Here is a 20675-nt window from a genome sequence, read left to right as displayed (position 1 = left end):
CTTCAGTCAGGAGAACAACTGAGATAATCCATCCACAATATGAGGTTAGTCATTAATATACTGCAACAACATGGGAATAGAGCAGCTGCGAGAGAATTCAACATTAATGAATCAATGGTACGGAAGTGGAGGAACAAGAAGAATGAGTTGAGTGAAGTTTGACATATCTGACTGTTTTGTTTTGCTTAGTGCATCTTATAATCCGGTGCACCTTATGTATGAAAACAGACCCGTTCATTGACAGTGTGCCTTATAATCCGATGAGCCTTATGGTCCGAAAAATACGGTAGTGCAAAAATATTGTTTTACACCTGTCAAACAGTTCTATTGTTGGCACTTTACATACAGTCGACTAAATAAATGGGAACAAATTATATGTTTCGCAACAGTACTTTTTATATGCTCGAATGATTCATAAGTGAGTATAAAATGGCTTTTAAAACAATAAAAAAAAAGAGAATTCCTCTTAAAATGATGAAGCACAAGAACTGGAATGAAAATGCGTGAAAAACCAGCCAAAGTCCAAAGACTTTAAAAGACCTTCAAAAAGCCTGGAGAACTAATACTCTAGACCAGGGGTGTTCAACTCCAGGGCTCAAGGGCCGGTGTCCTGCAGGTTTTCGGCTACGTTCACACTGCAGGTCTTAATGCTCAATTCCGATTTTTTGATCAAATCCGATTTTTTTGTCTGCTCATTCACACTACAAATAAAATGCGACAGCAAACGCTCTCAAGTGTGAACGCTCAAAGCGGCCGCATGCGCAAAAGAAGATGTCACACACAACGCGCTCTGTTTAGACCCAGAGCAAACAATATTGTTTGACTGATGGCCCTTAATATAAAGACTTCGGACTTCACGTTTCCCAATTTTTGCTTTAAGTTATTTTGTTATTTACATAATAATGTAGATAACCTAATAATGATCCTTATTGCTGTTTTAGAGAGGAGCGGTGCTTCAAAGGATAGTTGCAGATTTCTGTCAGAATCTGCAGATTATGCAGTATAAATAAAATGTTAACATTTCTCCAACGTTGTCTTCCCAACAGTTTCACCGGATGGCCAGGAAGCGTTCGCGATGTCTTATCGGGCGCTTGATAATTGGCGTCTGTCTTGTGTCAGTGATGTAAAAGACAGATTTAATGCGACTTGACCGTTCACACAGCAGTCGCTTTCTGAAACATCGGGTATGTATCAGATTCAGTACAACATACGAAAGTGACCCAGATCGGATTTGAAAATATTGGATTTGTGCCGTTCACACTGTCATACCATGATCGGATATGGGTCGCATAGGGTCAAAAAAATCGGATTTGATGCGCTTTCGCCTGCAGTGTGAACGTAGCCTTAGATATCACCCTGGGTCACCACACCTGAATCAAATGATTAGTTCATTACCTCTGAAGAACTACAAGACAAGTTGAGGAGGTAATTTAGCCATTTAAATCAGCTGTGTTGGATCAAGGACACATCTAAAACCTGCAGGACAACGGCTCTTGAGGCCTGGAGTTGGACACCGCTGCTCTAGACCACTTTAAAAATGTAAAAAAAAACGTGGCTCCTTGGAAGAAAAAGTCTGAAGCCAAGCATTTAGAAAAGTCTGAAGCCAGAGGTACTTGGCTGGAGTTGACCACAGTATTTAGTTAGTTTAGCTAATTTTTTCCATGTTTAATTTGAGAAGTCATAAATATATCTGTATGTACATGACAAAAAATAAGGTTTCCCTTAGTCTTGTCAATTAAACAAACCACTGTCGTGTGGGACTGAATGTTGGTTAACTGTTGTTTTCTTGAGGGAAAGAAGTGTCTCTAAGAATGGCTTATACTGGCTCTATCAGTGAATTCTCAGCATGCTGTCACACCCCTGCCTTGTCAACAGTCATGCCAGGGGCCATGTTCCTCCTCTTCATCACTCTAGTGTGAATCTCCCTGAGCGTATTTATCATGAAGCCTTCATCTCTTTCAGTGCCTGCCAAAAGCTGAAGTTGGAGCTAACCTCAAAGTGAGCCAGAGCTCTGGCTGCCTGCTGTAGTGTATGAGGTGGTTTGTGTACCTTGGGCTCTGGTTTCCCCGTCATTTTCTTGAGCAACTCGTGGAGGTGTGGCCAGTTGCCCTGGGAGTACCAGCCGGGTTTGTCCAGCGATGGCAGACCTTCGCTCTCCTCCACATCGTTCACTGCACAAGCAAAAATGGGTAATATAAAACAGTCGCAGCAGTTTGACCAACAAGCCAGCTGCTGCAGGAGCAGACACACCAGCAAAACCTCCAGTAATCCAGGACAAAACCACACAACTCAGTGGCAGAGGTACAGCGTCATTTGTGCAGGGAAACAAAGAGTAAATCTCAGTGTTTGTGAAAAAACAGAACAGGGAAGTACAAATAGCATCTTATCCTCAGCTCTAATTTGTCTTTTAAATTACTTTATGATTCTTTACTAGGTCTTCAGAATCATTCAACCTTTTAACCCTCTGAGTTGATCATAGGTTGTAAATCTAACCCCAACACGACCCTCACCCTCTATTTCAAAGTCCAAAATGGACTTTTTTGAAAAAAGTTGGAATAATTATTTTCTTATTTCCTCAATTGCCAAAATTTGGAAGAGCATTTTAATGAAAATCATGCAACCACGAAAAATGACATATTCTGATAGCCCAGGCTAAGAATTTGAATTTGGGTTGCGACTGATGAGGATGTCGACCTCAGAGGATTAAATTACAGTGCTATTAATCGGGCTAGATTTGCATCTCTTCAAATGTATAAGGCAGGATATGGAAAGATGGAATACATATCCGTTAGGATTTAGTGACAGGATAAATGTGATAAAGATGAATATCTTACCATGATTGCTATATTTATTCCTCTCTCTTCCGATAAGCTTACCTGAAACCCAATTCTCAGAATGGGATAAGTATATATCTAGATTTGTCTGGGAAGGCAAGCGGCCAAGGGTACGATACACTACTTTACAGCTTACTAAGGAGAAAGGAGGAATGTCGCTTCCTAATTTAAAAGAATATTTTCGTGCTGCACAGATACGCCAGATAACATATTGGTGTAGTGATGATTATGGGGCTCGCTGGAAGGATGTGGAGCTCTCCACACTCAATGTCCCAATTCAAACAAACATGGGTATAAAAAAGATCCCTGAATACGTAACTAAAGACCAAGATAGGAACCCAATAATATCCTTTACATTAAATGTATTGTATGATACAGTAAAGGAGTTCAGAATTGGTAAAGAGCTTGGTTTGCTAAAATGGATAGCCTTCGATGAAGAATTTGGACCAGGAAAATTGGATCTTGGTTTTAAAAATTGGAATGAAAAGGGAATCACAGCAATTTGTTTATTACCGTATTTCCCGGACTACAAAGCGCACCTGAATATTAGCCGCACAAGCTAAAATCAGGGGAAAATCCTGTTTTGTACATACATTAGCCGCACCTGACTAAAGGCCGCAGGTGTTTCAATGTTGACTCATCATATGTAAGAGAATATGCACAAAGGGAATTGTCAGGAAAGAGATGGCTGTTTGGAGACACACCCCTTTTATTAATATTTTGAAAAACAAGTTATAGGTACATATTTGCACATGTAGTACATAACAGTAACCTACAGCACACCAGAACAATAGATTCAGCCTACCTTTTAGGCTCAGGTGCAGTGACACAGCTTTAACAAGAAGAAAAGTCAGTCATTCACCATCTTTCTCTTCTTCCTGCCCACTAAAACCACCAAAGTCCTCTTCTCCAGTGTCGGATACGAACAGGCTCAGGATGGCTTCGTCATCCACTCTCCGCTTCTCTCCTTCGTTGTCACTTTCAAAACCAAAGAAATCCTCGTTGTCAGAGTCGAACACCCTCAGAAGGGCCGTGGCGGTGTCCTCCTCTCCATCATGCAGCAGTCCAGCCCTTAGAAATCCGTTGGTGATCGTGGATGTTTTCGCACTTTTCCACGCTGTCAGAATCCGCCGGTGGAGTTGGGCATAACTTGCTTTTCGCAAGTTTATCGCCGCTCATCATCCACGCCTCCCGCTGAACGCGTAGCGCTACTTTGAAGTTTGTTTTTCGCGCTACTTCGTACGGCACTACGTTGCCTGGCGGACGGACACGTGACCAACATACCACTCTTGAACCCCGATCCTTCCGCCAGGCAACGTAGTGCCGTACAACAGCAGAACAAACAAAACAAATCCTCTTACGATATGACAACAATCATGGACAATCCATAGAAAAGCCGCACCTGACTAAAAGCCGCAGGGTTCAAAGCTGGTGCAAAAAGTAGCGGCTTATAGCCCGACAATTACGGTAATCAAAAAAGGAGAAATTAAAAGTTTTGAAGAATTAAAACGGGAATACAACTTAAAAAACAAGGATTTTTTCAGATACTTACAGGTGAGAGATTACGTTAATAAAAACATAAAAATAAAGGAAGACAAAATCCATCCTATTATAAAAATAATTATACTGGCATATAAAAGTGTTATTCCAAAATCAGTGTCTACCCTATACAAATGTTTGATGGACTCAAGACAGGAATCAACTGTATATGTTAAAGTAAAATGGGAAAGAGAGCTGAGTGAAGAAATCACTGAGAGGGTGTGGTATGAAACATGGAAAGAACATAAGAATACAACTCACTCATTGAGGTGGAGAGAATTCATCTGGAAAAATCAAATTCGCTATTTTATTACACCTAAGATTAAAAATAAACAAACCAATACACAAAAACAATGTTGGAGGCTGTGTGGATGGGATGAACCAGACCATAAGCACATTTTCTGGAAATGCAGAAAAATTCACACTTTCTGGGTTAAAATTCACTCGGCTCTCTGTGATATATTAGGTTATATTATTCCTAGAACCTGCCTTGTTTTGTATCTAGGGTACTTGGAAGGTACTGTAGATGTAAAGGATCGTTACCTGGCTAAGATTAAGATAAGATAAGATAAGATAGAACTTTATTAATCCCTCGGGTGGGTTCCTCTGGGAAATTCGACTTCCAAAAAGCACAGCAACGACCGAAGTTACAGTTACAGAATTGTTATATATATATATATATATATATATATATATATATATATATATATATATATATATATATATATATATATATATATATATATATATACACACACACACACACACACACATAAATACAGAGACAAATATAAATAAAATATACAAAGGGGATAAATAGAATAAATAGGAATAAAAAATAAAAATACAAGTGAATTGCACATTTCAAGTATTGAGTCTATTGCACTGTTGACTATTTACAAAAAGTATTGCACAAGGTATTGTACAGTGAGGTGAAGAGGCACTACAGCTTAGTTGTTCCCCCCTCCTTTGTCCTCCTGTTTCCCCTCCCTCTCCCCTCCAGAGAGGAGAGTTTGATGGCGTGTGGGACAAAGGAGTTTTTAAGTCTGTTAGTTCTTGTCTTGGGGAGAAGCAACCTGTCACTGAACAGACTCTTCTGATTGTTTACGACCGTGTGCAGAGGATGCCCAGCATTGTTCATAATGTCCATCAGTTTCTTTAATGTCCTTTTCTCTGCCACTGTCACCAGAGTGTCCAGCTTCATGCCGACCACAGAGCTAGCCTTCCTGATCAGTTTCTCCAGCCTGGATGAGTCCCTCTTTGCTGTGCTGCTCCCCCAGCACACCACAGCATAGAAAAGTACTCCAGCAACCACCGACTGGTAAAACATCCTCAGGAGCTTCCTGCAGATGTTAAAAGACCTCAGCCTCCTGAGGAAGTACAGTCGGCTTTGGGCTTTTTTATACAGGTGCTCTGTGTTGCATGACCAGTCCAGTTTATTGTCCACCCACAGCCCGAGGTACTTGTACTTGTTGACCACCTCCACCTCCTCCCCCTCTATCTGAACCGGCAGTGGACCTTCTCTGGACCTCCCGAAGTCCACAACCAGTTCCTTAGTCTTTGAGGTGTTGAGTTGCAGGTGGTTTGTGTGACTCCATGCGACAAAGATTCTCCTTTTGGCAGCAAAGAAGGCCATCACCAAAAACTGGCTTAAGACAGAAACACCAGGAAAGCAGCAGTGGGTAGCAATTGTGGAGGACATTATGAAGATGGAGAACTTTACACATAAACTAAAATTAAAGGAAGAACGCTTTTTGAAGAACTGGGGAAAATGGTTGACGTACAGCAGAAGAAAAAAAAACAAAGACTGAACTGAATGAAGATGGGCATACAAAAAAAAAGAAAAAAAGAAAAGAATGTGAAATGAACGATGGAAATGTTTGACACCACAGGCATGTTTCCTATTTTTCTTTTTTCTTTTGTTTTACTTTATCTTATTTTTCTAATTATTATTATATATGTATTTATATTTTTATACATATATTTGTTTGTTCCTTTTTCTTTCTAATTTCACTGTCTTGAGTTTGTGACCCTCTTTGTATTCTGTTATTCTGAAGAAACTGTATGCGTAATGGACAAGTGAGTTGTTCAAATAAATAAAATAAAAAGTAAAAAAAAAAAAAAAGACAATCGAAATGGTAGAAAACCTCTGAAGTTTCTGTTTGGTTTAGTTTGGTAACTTGATTCCAAGTATTCCATGACTCTACAAAGACGTGAGCTGCTGTTGATAGAAACTGCATTTCGGCAGCCCTTATCTCAGCTCAGCACTGAAGGGGAAAATCAGACTACGAATGAAAGCAGCACAGTGAAGACTGCCATATTCAGATCCAGCCATGCCCCTCTTGTTTCAATCCAACCTTAACAAACACCACTTGTCAGCCAAGGTATTAACAAATCTCATCTTTTCTCTCCGAAAAGTCAGAGCCATGGTTCTGTGGAGGTAAAACACCCGTGTCATTTTCAGAATACAGAGCTTGTGAATAACAACGCGAATAAGAGTTTTCCACTGGTTGGCTACAGGTTTGATGTTAGCAAAGAAGTTCCTTCTAGAGAAGCTGTTTGTTAGTGCAGATAATAAGCAAAAGTGGAACTGGGATACAGACATGTAATCCCCAATGTTTCAGTAATGATTAACTGCACGATGATCACAACATCACATTTAACAATGCTGGGCAGCTTCCTATAGATCATTTTCAATAACTGACTGTTTGAGTTTAAATTGTAAGAAATAAATGTGTAAAATTACAGAAAATATCCTGTAATTTTACACATTTATACTGTAAATATTTCATATAGTTATAAAAACTAATTCACAGCTTTAAGTATGTATTTTCTTACAGTTTTTTTTGCTAAAATAAACTTTGTGAAAATGCAAATGTGCAAAAAGAAAACTTTCTGAAGCTGCTATATACTGTATGACTGTTTGACTTTCTGCAGTAAGCCTCCTTAGTCAACCTAAACAATGGCAAACGCTTGCTCCCTGTCTGAATTTACACTCTCCTCTCTGTGAAGCAGGATAGAGGGCTCACTGCATCTAAAACCCAGCAGCAGCATAATGATAAAAGGAGTCCTTCACCCTCTGCGATAAAAAAGACAGTGTTCCACAGAGCGAGTTCAAACTCAGGTTAAATATGCTAGAAACATTTTGACAGGAGAGAAAAAACAGTAAGACGAGGGATGAGCACCTGAACATCTGCGAATACTCATGCACACGTGTATACTCAGCTGCAAGGACACTGGGGTATGAGAGTGATGGGGTCATGTGGTTTGGATTCAGAGCAGTGCAAATGGTGCAGCTGAGATAAGCAGCAGCTCTTAAGAAGTCCTGTTTCTGTAACACCAGTTTTTTCTTCTACTGGTGACGACTTTCAGGCTTCAGAAACTGACGAATTTGAACAGATAAAACTATCCTGTCCCAGAATGACAGGCACTTTACACTAAATTCAGTCATTCACCCATTCACACACAGGTGATGGCAAGCTACATTGTAGCCACAGCTGCCCTGGGGTGCACCGACAGAGGCGAGGCTGCTGGACACTGGCGCCACCGGGCCCTCTGACCACCACCAGTAGGGCCATCTACAAGTACACCATCCAGGTACTTGTAGAGTACTTTTATGTAGTGTTACCTAATCTGCAGATGATGAGGAAGTAAATGCAATTTGTGAATCTGAATGTCTTCAGAATATAGAAGGAAAGTGGACGTTGTTCTTAAACCAATCATTTACGAGCTGATGATCAGCTCTGCGCGCTCACCTTCATGACAATGAATTGAGCATGCTTGGCGGGTCTTCAAACATCAGCTCTAGTGTAATAAATTTGAAGTGTTCTAAATAAACTTTATTGGCCAATAAAAATGAGAATATGTCAAGAGTGCAGAACAAGAAGCAACGATTTCAGTTTAAAAAAAAAGAAAGAATAGAGGCCAGATGCCGATGCTACTTCTGCCAGCGTGGCAAAGCTAAGGGCGAGGGAGAGAATATTTCAGTGAGTGGATCATCCCGTCTTCACACATAATGCATCCCCAGTCTTCTTGCTGGCAGCCAGATAATCCAGACATGGGGAGCATACCAGGAAACAACCCCTGTCCCAGGACACGCCTTCACCACCAGCATCTAGGAGCAGATGTCTGGGGTTGGGGCAGGTAGGAGAAGCTACATGGAAGCTGCAGATAGTGCTGTCAATAACAGAACGCACAGCTGTTTATAATATTCAGGTTAAATGTAAAATCTGTGGTGGTTATAGCTGGAGTAAGCTCTCATTCCCATCAATAGACTAACAAAGTAATAAAAGCCTGTTGTAAATGGAGCAGCACAGGTGTGGGGTTAGAACAGTTGACGTCAGAAAGAACTCCACCATCTGGTTATCTCCGGGTACTATGGCTTCCTCCCACAGTCCAAACATAAGCAATTATTGGGGTTAGCTTAATTAATATTTCTACATTGTCCATAGGTGTGACTGTGAGTGCGAATGCTTGTCTGTCTCTGTGTGATAGACTGCCGACCTGTCCAGGGTGTACGCCGCCTCTCGCCTTAGGAATGTGTTTACTGAGGTCACAAGTGAGCCAAGGAGGTCAAGGCTCCCTTGCCCTTTAGTTTTGGTGACTAGCCAAGCTTGATATTCTTGGCTGATAAACTTGCATTCCACCCTCTTTTTTTCAAATAAGGTCACTTTCATAATGTAGAATCCAAAACCAGTGGGTTTGTCCATCCTTTAAACACTCTCAATTGCAAACTAAACATGAGCCAGTGTAGTTTGACCTGTTTTAGTCAAATCATCCACAGGGAATGGTCTGGAGGAGCTTTTTACATCTGTAATTAAGCTTTGGCTTAAACTGAAAATGTCCAGAAACCACACCCAATAAGTCGGTGTTAATAACCACTAACGTACACTCTTATATGTCCTGAAACATTCATATTACAGAGGTCAGCTACAGTAAACTTACACAACACCATTCCTTAAAAAGTATTACCAGATCATTGGACTCAAAATGATGCCACTTTGCTGTTTAATGTGGCAAAGCCAATATATTCAATTGCAGACATGCAGCAGTAATTACACAATATGACAAACACGTACAAGATAATTGAAAAAAGATGTTTTGTTTTTGTTTAATTAAAAGTACGTTTTATGTGATGGTACTCTTTAAAGTGACAGATTATTATTTTTATATATTTGAAATCATAATAATATTTTAATGTAACATTTAACAACATTTTGAAACCTCCAGTCGGTGCAAAAGTTATATATTTGAGCCTTTTCTACAGATGTTTTCAAGGCTTAAATAACTGAGAAATGGGTGCGGTGATCTTTTACTTACCAAGGGTTCTAAAGGGCCTCTGCTGGGGCACCAAGGAGAAGAATCCTGGCTTAAGGGCATTTGTGATAATGATGTCAAATAGTTCCTCAAAGTCCTTCCTGTAACAGCCAGAGAAAACTCTTTAGACTCGACAACTCGTGGAAAGCATCCAAGTACACAAGTGCACACAGTGAGGCTGAATGAGCCTAAACAATCAGATGATACAGATGATAGAAAACACAGAGCAATAAACAGTGAAGAAATGCAGACTAAAGTAAACACCGACCTACAGTCATGAGGACTTTAGTATACATGTTTATGAGGAAGAATCTTCCTTATAAGGAGAGAAGCCAACAAGTGGCTCATGAAGCAAGACATACATATTAGTATGTGCCAAGCTTTAATTGCTTCATGACAAAAGTGCTCATTATAGTACAGTACAGTATATAACCGTGGCAAAAATGGGTTTCTGCACATTTTAACAATCATAATTCAGAACTCAAAAGTCTATTTGTACTGAAAAATATATTAATATAATTGTGATCCACACTTTGCAACTATAACTGCTTTAGCTCTTCTGGGAAGGCTTTCCATGAGGTTTAGGAGTGTGTTTATGGGAAAGTCAGACAGTGATGTGTGACTTTGGAAAAGGAAGGGCCATCCCCAAACTGCCTACACTGGGTCAGGGACAAGGAGTTTAACCCTTTCATGCATAGTGGTCACTACAGTGGACAGCTATTCAAAGGCGGTTTTCTTGTATTTGTGTCTGTGTTGATAGTATACTTGCATATAAACCACTACATTGGACACTGCTGTGTCACTCCATACCCTGCCACTCACTGGGTGACAGGGTTATATTTGTTATATTTATATATATATATTATATTTATATTTATATATACCTATGTGGTATGTGACTTTTGTTGCTATGATGCCAGGTCTCTCTTGGAAATGAGATTTTTAATCTCAATGAGATTTTTTACCTGGATAAATAAAGGATTAATAAATATTTGTTACATATATTGTTATAAAATATATTTAAAATATATATAAAAAATATTTTTGTTATGTTATAGTTCTTTCACATTTTATTTTAGTAGTTTGTCAAATTCATAAGTCAAAACGTATGTTGTCCACCTAAGTGGACATGTAAAAACCTCTTTGAAAAGTGCATGTTTAAAAAAATTAAGTTCAATTTTTTTTAAATTCAGTTTTGGCTGCCCATATGACCCACTCCCACATTAGCTGAAGAAAATGGATAAACATCTCAACTTTCAGTACTTTATATAAACCAGAAAACATGCTTAGTCAGTGGAATAAACACTCACAGAATCATGAAATGATGCTATTCTTCTTATAAAAAAAGTCTTCATCCAATTGTACCAAATAGTAATGCCCACTTCACTGGACAGGTTGGTCAGTATTAGCTTGTACTCTCCTGTTGGACAGAGCTGGCTTTCCTGTGCTATTTCTGACAGCCTCGTGTCATTGGTGTTCAGCCACTATTTGCCACACAGCAACTACTGTGGGCCAGTGACGATTTTCTCTTGAAAAGGACGGTGGCATGATGACAAAGGAGAAGCCCCGTTTCTCAATAAAGTGCTTTCTTAACATATCACACATCATGTGCTGACATGACCCACCAACACATTTCCCTGGAAGAATACACAAACTTTGGCTGTAAGACAACCAAGTAGGATGTTGAAGCCAACTACCTCAATCAGCACAAACACTCCTCCCTAAACCACTTCAGCCTAATTTCTAAGTCTTACAACAGAAATCTGCTGACCTTGTAAAGGTCTGAGTGTGTGTCAAACACACACACTCAGACAGGCCTCTGCTTTCTGTGGAAGACGACAGGAAATGGTGTGAGAGGAGGACATCCAGAGCAAAACGGCTTTAACCTGAAAACTTCACATGGAGCAACAGCTTCAAGCAATGGAGACTGAAAAAAAACCAAACTATCGACAAGGCCAGAGAAGAGGATAAGAGCCGACAAAGAACAAGAAGGGCTTATCTAAGTCCAAACACAGCAGCAACGTGGACACTGTGTTGTTTCAAGGCCCTGTACTGCTGCTTGATCGAGTGTGAAATGGGGCTTAGGCTACAAAAACAAGGCTCTAACCACACTTTGTATAGTGAAGACAGAGGGAAGCTGGTAATGCACAAAGCCAGTGATCTGAACAGTAGCCCCACCGCTACAATTTAAAAACACAGACCTCATCAGCATCCTGCTGGGCAGGTTTAGAAAGGTCAAGGATGAGTGAGTTGAATGAAAAAAGAATAGGTTAAAAGCCCTATTTGGACTGTTATGGTAAACAAAGCAGATGAGGTTCCAGCTTTGTTAATGGAGGTGCCACTGTGAAGTATTGGTGTGGGCAGTCTTACCCCAGGATGTGTTCACAGATGAGCCTGCAGTAGTCGCTATGGGAACTGGTGATGAGGAGCAGAACCTGGCCAGCATTTTTCATGCTGCGCAGCCAGGTCTTGACAGAGTCGGAACAACGCTGCAGGTACTGGCCCGGATCCCTCTTCACACTTGGGAAGTATGTCCCTGCATCATCTGTGGGGAAACACAACAGTAGTAAGACACGTGCACGCTATGTAAACAAAAGTGACGCTGCTACTATTTCACATTCAGATTTCCACAATCTGACACACCTCGACAGAGACTCCAGTAACAAAGCTACAACAGTTATTTACTATGGTAATAGTTGATTACTGTAGCTGTGAAGCACTACTACCATGCCGCTTGGGGCTTCGTATTACACACTGAGTGTTTCTTTTTCACTCTCCCTATGTTTATACACCTCTCTGTATTTAATCATTAGTTAGTGTTACTGTGGCTTTTGTCTTGTGTCACTCTCTTCATCTTTTCATCTCCAACTAGTCATGGCTTTGCCTCCCTGAACCTGCTCAGTTGAAGATTTCTTTCTTTTAAAAGGGCGTTTTTCCTTCCCGCTGTCACCAACTGCTTGCTCAAAGTGGGCCATTTAATTTTGGGGGTTTTCTCTATATTATTGTAGAGTCTTTACCTTACAAGACAAGACAAAGCCCATTGAGGCCATTATTGTTGTAATTTTGCACTATACAAATCAAAGTCAACTGAATTAAATTGAACTGAACTCATTTGTTATTTACAGTCCAATGCTAGAACACCCTCAGCTGCTGAACATAACAGCATTTCCTTACTACCCACTGACCATCTCATTAAAATTGATCCCCACTGTAACATACGTGTAAGTTACAGTTGTGTCATAGAGCTAAACTGACAGCATGTTTCTGAGTGGCTAACACAGGTCTGTTTTTGCTCTGCTGTACCATCATACAGTGCAAATGTAACACTATATGGAAAGTACCAGCTGTTCACAACCGCTAACGTAGTGTCCATTTTTAAACAGGTAAAATTTTTATTGTCTAATCTGATTTTTTTAAGTAATCTGTGGTCATCTTTATCTTTTTACCTGATATAACACTTTAATAACAAAGGACAGCATGCTGACCTCCAGTTATGGTCACTTATTCTAGGATAAAATTCTTTCAGCTGCGTTAAAACTTTGATACAAGTAACTACCTGTAATGCAACGATGCAGAGAAACAACAAAACAAAGAAAAAGAAAACTGAAATCTGCTACCATAAATATGCCAGAGGAGTCTTTGGGTTACTGAAAGAAACCAGCACAGATGGTAATCAATTAGCTTCTTCGCATATTGTTGCAAAACCCCAAAAAAGCTACAATTCTTTCAAAGACAAACATCAAAGGACACATGCTTCCATTTTTCCTCGTGAGAGACTAAATGTTTACAGATTGAGCAAAGAAGGCTGAAGTGCTTGAACTTTTCCACAATTTATTTTCTGCTGAGCAAGCTTCAAAAAACAAACAAAACTAAACACACAAAAACATGAACTATATTTAAAGATGCCATACAGAAAAAAACATAAAGTTCTCTTTGGAATCTGTGTTCACAAAAGTGGGACCTAAGGGTCATGGCCCTGCTTCTCCATCACTTCACTTCCTGTTAGTATTACCAATTCTGGCTCATTAAAACATGTAACTCAGTTATGTGTCTCATCACTATAAAAACCTATGAATAAAGCATGATATATCAAGAATACAGATACTGCCTGACAACACATAATACACATGAATACATATAATATTGCCATTCTGCATTGTAAAATGTGGAAACATTATCAAATGGTACCTGGAAGTCTTGTAACTGCAAAAATTGTGACTATTTGTAGACCCAATGAATCCTACAGACAAAAGACCTCACAGTTCTGCGATGGAATTGACATAAAGGCAACCATATACAAACAGAAATATGAAGCAGATGGTATTTGCTGACAAACTTTAATAGAAGCTGTGTTTTTTCTTTTGCAAGCAGAAGAAAAAAGAGCTACATTCTACTTATAGTACACTACTTATCTCTATAAGTTAATACCATTTTTAATATCCTGACATCAGCACCCTCAGCAGACTACCTGACACAGTATTTATAGCAGCAGTTTCAAATTCTTTTCTGTTTAGGTCTATTTTTTTTAATCTGACTAAATAAATAGGTATGTAACAACTACTGCCTGTCATGGGAATGATATGGTTGAGCGGTTTCTCAGTCCTGCACCAAGTCTAAAATGTTTGGGCATGCTGGCCTCCAGTGGCCAAATACAGGACTAACATGGAAGAGGAAAAATGCTCTGGTTTTTTCCAAAAAAGGCAGTACAGAGGTCTAAACAGAAGATGGTGACAAACACAAACAAGCAAAAATGGCTCATTTATCTGGTTTATCCGGTCAGTGAGAACCTCTTAATCCGCATTTTGAAAGTGTTCCAGATGCAAACATTTAAAAAAAATCTCGTCTGAAGTTTTAATTGCATCCACAGATCATTACACCTTCAGCTAAACAGCAAAAAGGGGTCTCAACAACCACGGCCGCTCCTCAGGAAGCACAAAGCCTGTCTTGCCTCATTACCCACAATCAGGGAGGTCATCTGTGGGGGATTAGGGGAACTCTCCTAGCAGCAAGATTCCATGAAGTAGTTTCATGTGTTTAACAAACATCGACCCCACATGCCAGCACCAGATTTCAATAACACGCCGCAAAGATTCAGAGATGAAGATGGCTAAAAAGATGATATTGGATTCCTTATCCAATACCAGCCACAATAAAACATCATAAAAGCACGTGGTAGTTCTGCTGTAGGTGGTAAATAGTGTCCTGTTGCTAGATCAAGGGAAATTCTAAATCCATAGTGTCCAATTTAGTCAATATTAACAGATAGTGCAAAAATTTGTTTGCAGATATACATGCTGACCACAGACGCTGGTCATATATCGCCTGTTTTGCTGATATGTCAGTGTCAGTCAATACTGGCTGACAGCAGCAGACAGTTGATATATCAGCACATCCCTATAGAGATCAACACTTCCACCCATTCTGCAATTCATATGAACAAAGATGCTAAAAAAAAAAAAACGCTCGAGTGTGATCCCAGAACAGGATGATAGCCTCAACTGAGTGCTGTTTTGTTTTGTTTTATTTCTTTCTGTCTCAGTGACACCTCCCAAAAACAACTCGGTTTTTTCATTTCACAGACGCTCTATATTTTGTTCTATATCTCTTCAGCCCTCTGTCTGCTTCCAGGCAAATGATTTAAAGCAGAGAAGCAAGCGAAGAAGCAAACCAGAAGTCCCGCAGAGAAGCGCATATTTAAAATGCTGCTCTGGCACCACTGTGAGGCTACTACAGTGTGTGTGTCTAGCTGTGAATATAGGACTGAAGTGCCCTGAGGCCCAGCAGGCCTGTGCCTGGGCACTGCACTGTGCAGGCAGGCGCCAGGCCTGCATAACTGAATAGCTGCTCAGTGAAAGAAAACCACAACCTGCAGCAGGTCAATCTCTTTGATACATCAAAGCATCCTGACAGGATACACAAATCAACAGTAGCAGTGGAAATTAGGGCAGAGAACATGAGCATTTTGCAACCAGCCACACCAAAAGTGATGAGGGGCACAATCTACACGTTCATTTATTTTCTTTATCCCCCCAGCAGGAAAGATAAAGGCTAAGAAAACAAATGTGAGAAAAGATCCATTTACTCTTTTTGTCATTATACATAATAAACATCAATCTCTGTATATACACTGTATAAAGCACATGTACTAAATCTCTAAAGGGAAGCTATAATCTACAGTGTTTTGTCTTAAAAAGGCATCCAGACAAACAGCATTTTCCAGCACCTGTTGGAACCACGTGGAAAAACTGGTCGGGCCATTCTGTCTGTGGACTTTCCATTTTTAGCAGAACGACCACAAATTGCTGCATCATGTCCTTTGCACACTTTTTTTCCCCTTTCAGTCAGTGACAGTGGAGCTTCACTATCGAAATAACACTCGTGATAACAAAAAGGCAATATACTCTAAAAACAAAGCTGTCAAAAGGAGGTTCCAACTTAGTCCACAACAAGTTTCACGTCAGGTCAAAAAGCCTTTGACATTTCTTGCTTTTTTTTGACATTGTAAGTCAATTAAACTGTTCATCCTCTCTACATAAAGGTAAATCACTCAAACAAATGACACAAAAGTTGTCACTTTGAAGTAACTTTCATGACTGAAATAAATAAGAACAACAGCTCAGTATAGCTCATAAAGTGCAACTACACCTTCAAATCTGAGTTTGCAAATTAGGTGCCAAAGATTGGACCCTCACTGAGAAGAGAACTGTGGAACCCGTTTCCTGTCTAAGGTTTGCTTTTCATTATCGTACCCAGATCTAAAGAAATCTGAGAGACCTTTAGAAAAAGTTTGGACGGGGATTCAATGACAACAAAAGTAGTAATAAATAGATTGGTACTTGTACAGCACTCTCTTAGGCTACGTCCACACGTACACGGGTATTTTTGAAAACGGACATTTTCCGTTTTCGTTTTAAAAAATAATCCCATCCACACGTAAACACAGAAATGAAGAAAAACGCTGCTAGGAACATGCCAAAGCAACAGGTGGCGATATATTCCTAACCGTGTAGAAATGTTGGCCAATCAGAAGTCTAGAAGCCTCGGTGGGAAAAAGTAAACAAAGCTGGGGCATAGAAGCAGAACCCAGTCCTATGTGTGGAGGGACAGTAACTGTGTGTGTATATGTAAGCATTTAAACAAACTCAGTCAGAGTACAATTAACAGTAACAGTATTGGTGAAATTCATTTCACCGAAACAATAACATGGCGCACAGTGTGACGTCACAAAAGGCGCACACCTTTGACGCTGCGTTTTCTCCGTTTTCTCCGTTTTTCTCGTCCACACGTAAATGCAAAAACTGAGTTTTCGAAAATATCCACCCTGGCAGGCGTTTTTAGAAATCTCCGTTTTCAGTGACCGAAAACGCCGTTTACGTGTGGACGAAAGGTGCAAACGCATAGAAAAATCTGCGTTTTCAAAAATACCCGGGTACGTGTGGACGTAGCCTTAGTAACAGCCTTATTCACCCATTCACACAAACACTATCATACAAATGTTTTCACTTTAAACATAATGTATTCACACTCCGTTGGATACATCAGGGCAACTTGGGGTGAGTTCCACCAATGCATCTACTGGAACAATAAAGTTTTGTTGATGGTGGTGGAAAACCTAACATTATGGTACAAAGGTGTTACATTACGCTGGGATATATTGACTAGTGTAAGACTGCAGAGTTCAATTGAATGTGAAACATACCTCAACAAATATCACACACTCACAAGTTGTTTTCATTGTAAAACTCAACCTAGTTTAGTCAAGTTGTGGTTACGAAGTGCCTCATTAATATTAATATAAGATAACTTTGTCCTTAAGACAGATTAGGAAGATGTTTCCTAGGAAAAATAAATCAAATAAATTTCATAAACTGGAAGAAATTTTAAAGATTGAATTAGTAAAGTATTTTATTTTGTAGTCCTATTAAATCATACAATGAATGTAGGGAATGCATGAGTTGTGGAAATTCCTCCATCCATCGTTCCATCTCCCAAAAGTATTTTCCCCAAATGGTCCTTTTTATCTCTAAAAAATATAGGGCTAGATTTCAGGTAACTTTTTGTGAAAGATGATGAATTACACCTCCAAGGATTTATCTGCCTGCTGTCCCAGTTTGATCTAAGTAGATTAATTAGACTATCATACATTAGAATAGCTTTCCCAAAGCGGTCTTTCGTTGAGGTGTTGTGCTTTAAAGGGTGTTTTATCTTAATGATCAAGGAACATAAAAAAGAGAACAGGGAAACCTTTGAGTTGTTCACTAGGCAGGCAGATAGACTCCTGTCCCTTAGTTTTTCTACTTTCTGAAGAAGTGCTACTGAAGTGGAGATAAAAAGCGACACAAAGAACAATGGCAGCTGTGAAAAAAAAGGGACGGTGGTTTTTGGACACCCTTATACACATCGCTGTGGGGGACAGTGACGCCAGTTGCGCAGTCACTTTCGCCTCAGAGCAAACGTGAGGGACACTGCAATCTGTCATTACACCAAACCAGAGCTATATTTAGCCAGTGCTATCTTAAGAAAACTGCAGGCATTCATACTTTAAGGTCTGATCTCAGGAAGATCACATCTTAAATTCCCTATACAGGGTGACACCGTGCACAGTCTCAGTAGGTGCAGCGCAACCGAAATACACAGGGAAGAAAACGCTGATTCAAAAATCCCATTGCCTATTGTAAACAAGAGTTAAATGCACAAGTGAAATTGCCCTTCAAATTAAACACATTTATGTATATTTATCTTAACTACATTTTGCTGACTCTCAGAAGAACACCGACAAAAGAAAAGCACAAAAAGCAAAATGTGTAAAACCCTGAACAAGTCCAGTCTGGTTTGTTATAATCACAGGGAGTTTATGGCACTCACAATGATGAATTATCCTCCAAGGTGCAATCTCCATAAACAATAGCTACCTGTTTGGCTACCATCTTTATACATGAGTCTTAGAAAACACATGGGAAGCGTGCACGATCGCTACTCCTCATCAGTTCACACAGGATGAAAAAAATGGCAAAAATACTGACTTATGTTGCAACAACATCTTTTATATTGCTGACGTAAACAGAAGAAATACTATTTCTATATCCAAGCTGTGGACTGGAACTCTGATAGGGCCCAGGATGCCTGAGAGAAAAGCAAAATGATCACCTTGCAGTAAAGCTGAGTAAGAATGATCACCAAGTTTAAAAAATAGAACCCAGACTTTAGAGACAAAGGTATTAAAATGATGAAGCAGTGATCACTAGGAGAATAAAATATGTGAACACAAATGCCAATGGGCTTTCGTCATATGCAATTGTATGCTCCAAGGGGAGGCTGTAAAATGTTGTGAAAGGAGTCTAATACAATCCAGTGAGTAAGTGAAGCACACGTTTGTTTGATGACAGGGATATTGAGGTGGGTTGATGAGGATATCCTTAACTTTTCTGTCAGGAAACGCTGCTGTTTTTGTTGCTGTTAGCTGCACTTGGCGAGTAAACTTTCTATGAGAATGGGAAAGTGTCATTTTTAGTACTGCGCATGCGTGAAACACAAGCCGATTCGACCTGCCTCATTTCTGTCTGCCGTTTATTTACTTAACGGCTCTTTGAAACGCCGCGGCAAAATGTTGAGGAAAAGCACAACGTTTTTTAAATGGACTAACAATAAGGTGGAGTTGTTGCTGCGAGTAACACAAAAGTACAAAGTTGCAAAAGCAAGTGAGAAATGAAGAATTTGAAGAAAAGCTGTCTGGAGCATTTACAAACTGATATTAATCTTTAATAGGGCTGTCAAAATTGAGAGCAAACAAAACAACTGCTGTGTAATGCCTTCCGCTATCTTAGTTTAATTGGTCACATGACTGCATCACATGACTAAAATGTGTCATCGTTTTCGAAAAGGCTCCGGGTTCGCTGTCCACACTGCGACAAGAAAACGCTTTGGAGAGCGTTTTCAAAACGCTCCATATTCCTTGACCGAAAACACCGTCTCAGTGTGGACGGAAGGCCAAAACAGAGAGAAAAAGATGCGTTTTCAAAGGAAAATGTATTAGTGTGGACATGGCCTCCCTCTCTCTCCACACTGTTGCCTCCAGTGAAAGTCCTGACACCCCTCCCCCAACTATCACTTTCACTCACAACCAGGTTCAGAGGCAAATAAGGCCCACTTTGCACCAGAAAGAGGAAACCAGCGGCTGAACAACAGCAGCACGTTTAAGCTTGATAAGCTGTTGTTAGAATTTATTTAATATTAGTTTCTACACCAGGATCCTTTTCTACCTAGCTGACGGCTGGTAACTGTGCAGGGGCGGATCTAGCAAAGTTTAGCCAGGGGGGCCGATAGGGCATTAACAGGGAAAAGGGGGCACAAAGACATACTTTTCTTTCTTATTCTCATTTAAAATGTCTAATAAATAAAAGCTTTTAATAAATAATTATCTGACACCCAAAGTTTTAATTTGATGTAAAATGAATAGAAGTCAATTACTGTATATAGTGACTATTAAGTCTAATATATATACCCTAGTAAGCTATAGCACTTTTTCCTTTGGGAAGGTACCATCTGTGCAGTCTGCAATTTTGTTGAAGAAAGATGTTGAATCTATTTAATATTTCTTGAAAAAAAATTGATTTCTGTGCATTTTTTTTTCACACTGCATCAAATTAAGGTTGATTACGTCGATTAAGCATCATGAGGTGGAGCGTGAGGGGTGGTTCCCTATTTTTTATTTATTTATTTTTGTTGCTGGGAGTTGGAACCCTATTAGTTAGGTTGCTTAATATTTACGCTAAGTACTCTTTAAAATACCAGAATAGGGAGGATGGTGTAGGTTTAAGTTTATTAGATTGATCAGTATTGCTGAACTATGAAACATTTTTTTTTGCATACAGGTATAACAGAATAGCTTTAGTGTAGTTGTTGTTTTAAACTTGAGTATGAACTTATACAAAATGCAGCAAGATATTTAAAAAAAAAAACAGTTTTGTTGATTAAAAAACACTATAT

General features: G+C 39.6%; 1 protein-coding gene across 1 annotated transcript in view; it reads right to left on the bottom strand.

The window, feature by feature from the left end:
- Positions 1–20675, bottom strand: part of nt5dc1 (5'-nucleotidase domain containing 1) — an 89010-nt gene that overhangs the window by 21224 nt on the left and 47111 nt on the right. The window contains exons 7-9 of the mRNA XM_085381688.1: positions 12060–12234; positions 9693–9790; positions 2050–2171 (exon numbers count right to left, since the gene is read on the bottom strand). Of these exons, the coding sequence (XP_085237814.1) occupies positions 2050–2171; positions 9693–9790; positions 12060–12234 (395 nt within the window). The remainder of the gene's footprint in view (positions 1–2049; positions 2172–9692; positions 9791–12059; positions 12235–20675) is intronic.

This window comes from Rhamphochromis longiceps, linkage group LG15 (assembly GCF_057381845.1).
Source record: "Rhamphochromis longiceps isolate RC_006_pf linkage group LG15, R_longiceps_female_GT1.1, whole genome shotgun sequence".
NCBI lineage: Eukaryota > Metazoa > Chordata > Actinopteri > Cichliformes > Cichlidae > Rhamphochromis > Rhamphochromis longiceps.
The sequence above is the reverse complement of the archived record's forward strand: the minus strand, read 5'-3'. Positions and strand labels throughout refer to the sequence as shown.